At 35.4% G+C, this 4,584-nt stretch overlaps 1 protein-coding gene across 1 annotated transcript; it reads left to right on the forward strand.

Annotated features, from left to right (window-relative positions):
• LOC107626801 (glutathione S-transferase T2-like) lies at positions 1,499–1,936 on the forward strand. The gene has a single exon (XM_016329700.1). The coding sequence runs from the start codon at positions 1,499–1,501 to the stop codon at positions 1,934–1,936; it is 438 nt and encodes a 145-aa protein (XP_016185186.1).

The following is a 4,584-nucleotide window of genomic DNA, read 5'->3' on the forward strand; positions in this document are numbered from 1 at the left end:
ACCTGCTGGGATCTCAGCAATTTATGAAGTCATATGCCGACAAGTATCGGTGCCATGTTAAGTTGGTAAAAAGGGATATGGTGCTGGTGAAGTTGCAACCATACAGGTAACATTACGTCGCGCTGCGTAAGAGTCAGAAGCTGGGTATGAGCTTCTTTGGTCCCTTTAAAATCATCAAGAAATTGAGTTTTGTGGCCTACAAGCTTGAGCTCCCTCAAGAGGCTCGAATCCCCAATGTTTTTCACATTTCAGCCCTCATGAAATTTCGGGGGAACATCAACAACACTATCTACATTTGCCTCTTCAGTCCATGGAGGGAGGCCTGATTATTTCTCCCCATGCTGTTCTAGCAAGGAGAACAATGATAAAAATGATAAAAAAAAAAAAATACAATAGCCTAAGGTTCAATACGGACAAGATCAGGGGCTAAGCATACTTTTGGGAAGTGGCAAAGGACTTCATCAAGGCTTATCCAAATTTCAACCTTGAGAACAAGGTTGAGGTTAAAAGGAGGGGTAATGTAAGGAATATAAATAGAGTTAGTAATATGAAAGGAAATTATGTTGAGCTGAATGACCAAATGAAAAAGTTAGTGCCTAATGAAGAAGAATTAGTTAAAAAACTAGAACACGTGGCAACCGATCCAAGAATTTAGAGGCCGAGAAGGAGCTTGAGGGAACGTACTACTAGTAGAAGGTTGTAAGACCATGTTAGTTAGTTATCTGGTGGTATTGCCTCTCTATTCCTCTCTCTTTCTCTCTCCCTCTTTTTTCTTGACCCCTTTCTTTTCTGTACCTTCTCTAAGACCAACTCCAACGGTGACTGCCTTGGAAACTTTTTCTGACACAAACGAGTTCCTGCCCGTTGAAGAGAAATAGAATTAGTCCTTGCACAAGTTTCAATGGAACTAAGTCCCTCTGAATAGGGACTGGATATAGCTAATAATAACTTGCCATTTGGTAAGTTATTATTAAAATAAATAAAACTTCACACTACCGAATACATTTCAAAATCCAAATCCACAAAATATTTCTAATTTCAATTTTCAAGCTCCTTATAATAATCAATTTCCTATATTCTAACCGTAAAATCAAAATTCACAAACACCATATTTTCCATTTTCTTCCATATTTAACCCCTCTATCGAAAATGTTAGTCCAACTTTCTTGCCGTTTTCAACTCAATTTAGTGCATCAAGACATAACTCATCTGGTGTTGGTGGCTCTTCTAACCCATCCTCTCAGACTCCTATACAATCTAGTCCAAAATCGCAATATTCAGATTTTGCCAACCCTCGTAGATAGATGTTATCGACCTCAATGATGATGATATTGAAGATCGGAAGTAAGATAGTATTCAACACTAGCATTGGAAAGAGGATGAGATGCTGATCAGTGCATGGTTAAATGTTTCAACTAACCCTATAGTTGGTACCGATCAAAAGGGAGAAATATTTTGGAGTCGAATTCATAGCTACTGTGTAGAATTTTGCTCCGACATGACAAGGGGGGTAGTTGCATATAAGAAACGATGGTATAAGATCAACAAGACTGTTGCACAATTTGCTGGTTGCTACGATCAAGCTAGTCGAAATATAAGGAGTGGTTCGAAAGCTGATGATATAAAGGAGTTTGCCTATAAACTTTATTCCACAAATTATGGTAAAAAATTCACTTTTGAGAGGCATTGGAACATGCTTCGGTTGGAGCAAAAATGGAGAAGCCAACTACCTACACAGAGTAGTGGCTCAAAGAGAACCAAGGTTAGTGCAACTGGAGCATACTCATCCTCATCAAACCCAGAAACACCGTTGGCTGACAAACCCAGTGTGGACTCTCCCGTTCGCCCACAAGGATCAAAGAAGAGCAAGCGAAAAGGTAAGGAAAAAGCACAAATGTCTGAAGATTTTAGCGGAAAAAAAATCATCAGTGGTTAAAAAGTTATCTCTCATGGAAGATATTAAGAATGTTAGAGAAAAGGAACTAATGGATATGGAAAAAGAAAGAGAAGAGGTGAGGGAACATAGAGCAAAGATTATGGCAATCAAAGAGAAGGAGTTACAAATTCAAGCGGCAATGAAAGAACAAGAATTACAAGCTCAAGCGGCAATGAAAGAACAAGAATTACAAACTCAGAGGTATATTAAAGAAACGGAGATAAATGCAAAAGAAAGAGAAATGGAAAGGATTGCCAAGGAAAGGGAAAGGGAAATGGATATGCAAATACTTAATGCTGACACGTCTACAATGAGTGAAAAACGACGAGCTCTTCATGAGATTGCATGTGAGAAAATAATCGCCAAGTGGTTTACTTAATGGTTCCTTGTATTCGTAAAGTTATGTAGTATGTTCTTATTTTTATTGCGTATTACTGGTATGTGATGTAGTTTGTTTTATTTATTTCTGATGTAATTTTTTAAGTTAGTCAATATTATTGTGCCGTTATTGTTCATGAAAGTAACCATTGCAAAACTAGCCGTTGTAAAACTAGCCGTCGAGGAGTAGATACTTATTGTAGACACACTTATAAATATCAACTATCATTGACTCTGCAACTCCACTTCAACTCTTGTTTCTTACCTCGAAAGAGAATTAAAAATTACATTTCTAGATATGGCTAGAAAATTTGATGATATGTTTAATGAGGATTTCTATGGCAAAAGAAGACGACAAGATAACACACTCATATATAATTGGATCGATGAGTGTTTACTCAAAGATTCAGAAGAAGAAGATATCGATAGAAGCTCTATCCCAACTCCTTGTAGATGGATCAACAGAGATTGAGAAGCAGGACATGATCGCCTTTTTCAAGATTACTTTGCAGATGAACCGGTGTATAATGCTGACATTTTCTGACGGAGATTTCGAATGAGAAGACATGTGTTCCTTCGGATAGTAAACGCTCTCTCAAACGTCTATCTGTATTTCCAATAGAGGATTGATGCAACTGAAAGAAGAGGCTTGTCACCACTCCAAAAATGTACCGTTGCGATACGGATGTTAGCATATGGCGTAGCAGCTGATGCTGTTGATGATTATGTGCGCATAGGCGAGATCACTACAATTGAATGTTTGGAAAAATTTGTTGAAGGTGTCATTTCGGTGTTCGAGGAGGAATACTTGCGAAAACCATAGTACTTGAGGTTGTATCATCTTCAGACCTTTGGATATGGCATGCGTTCTTTGGAGTTTCTGGTTCAAATAACGATATCAACGTGTTAGATCGTTCTCCAGTGTTCGATGATATTCTAAATGACCGTGCTCCGGAGATAAATTATACTATCAATGGTAATAATTATACTATCGGATACTATTTAGCAGATGGTATTTATCCTGAATGGGCCACATTTGTCAAATCAATCTCAAAGCCACAAGGGGAGAAACGCAAGTTATTTGCACAATACCAAGAAGGGCAAAGAAAAGATGTGGAGCGAGCATTCGGAGTGTTGCAAGCACGCTTTGCAATTATACGTGGTCCATATCGCTTTTGGGAAAAGAATAAGCTTGCCAACATAATGAGAGCTTGTATTATATTGCATAATATGATTGTTGAGGATGAAAGAGACACTTATGCAGGAAATTTTGCTCAAGACTTAGAGTATGATGATGTCGAAATGGCTTATCACAACCTCAGCTGGGAGAAGAAGATTTTGCACCATACCATCAATTTCTCCAAAGAAATGCCCAACTTTAAAATAGGCAGCAGTATAGACAATTGAAAGAGGACTTGATTGAACACATATGACAATTTCACAATGTTTGTCGTCAATTATAGAGTTTAATTATGTTTTTCTTTGTATTAAATAATTTTACAAATTAGTGTAACCCAAATTATATATTGTGTATTATTGTTATATATTAATTTATTTAATATTAATATCTTTTAATAGTGAATTTTTTTTAAATTTATAAATTTAATTTATATTATTAAAAAAATTATTAAATTAATTTTAAGTATTTTAATTAATTAATTACGTGGGACCACAACAAAGACTAAAGTTAGTTCCTCCTAATAGAGAAGAGAGAGATGTTTTAAATTCTTATTTACTGTTTATGACGTAAAAGTTGATAAAGAGTTACTTTTTATGACAGATAGATCATAAATAAAAACTGGAATGAGTTCCTAATGGAGATGGTCTCATTCATTTCTCTGCTCTCCTTTAATTATTCTATTCATCTTATAATGTCTTTATTCTTTTTCTTCGTCAGGTTATCATAAACGTAAAGCATAGCTGATTCACTCTTCCAATGCTTTGTTAATTTTTGCTGCTATTTTCTTTATAGTTCTATTTGACTTGTATCTCTCTATTTCCCTTTTTATTGTTCCATTGTTCTTCCCAAAATCTTAATAAAATCCATTCCCATTGAGACATTACTACTAATTTTTCTTCTGTGTGTTACTTGAACGCAACATCCTTTTATTAATCCATATTTTTTGTTTTAGTTGTGTGGCCAATAACAAAAAAGAATTATTTACAAAGATACAAGATTTCATTTATATTTGTTTACTAAGTATAACATTCTTATAGAATAAATTAATGCAGTCTCTATTAAATTCGATTAGATTATGCATTGTACACAA

The sequence above is a fragment of the Arachis ipaensis genome, chromosome B02 (assembly GCF_000816755.2).
Source record: "Arachis ipaensis cultivar K30076 chromosome B02, Araip1.1, whole genome shotgun sequence".
In the NCBI taxonomy this organism is placed as follows: Eukaryota; Viridiplantae; Streptophyta; class Magnoliopsida; order Fabales; family Fabaceae; genus Arachis; species Arachis ipaensis.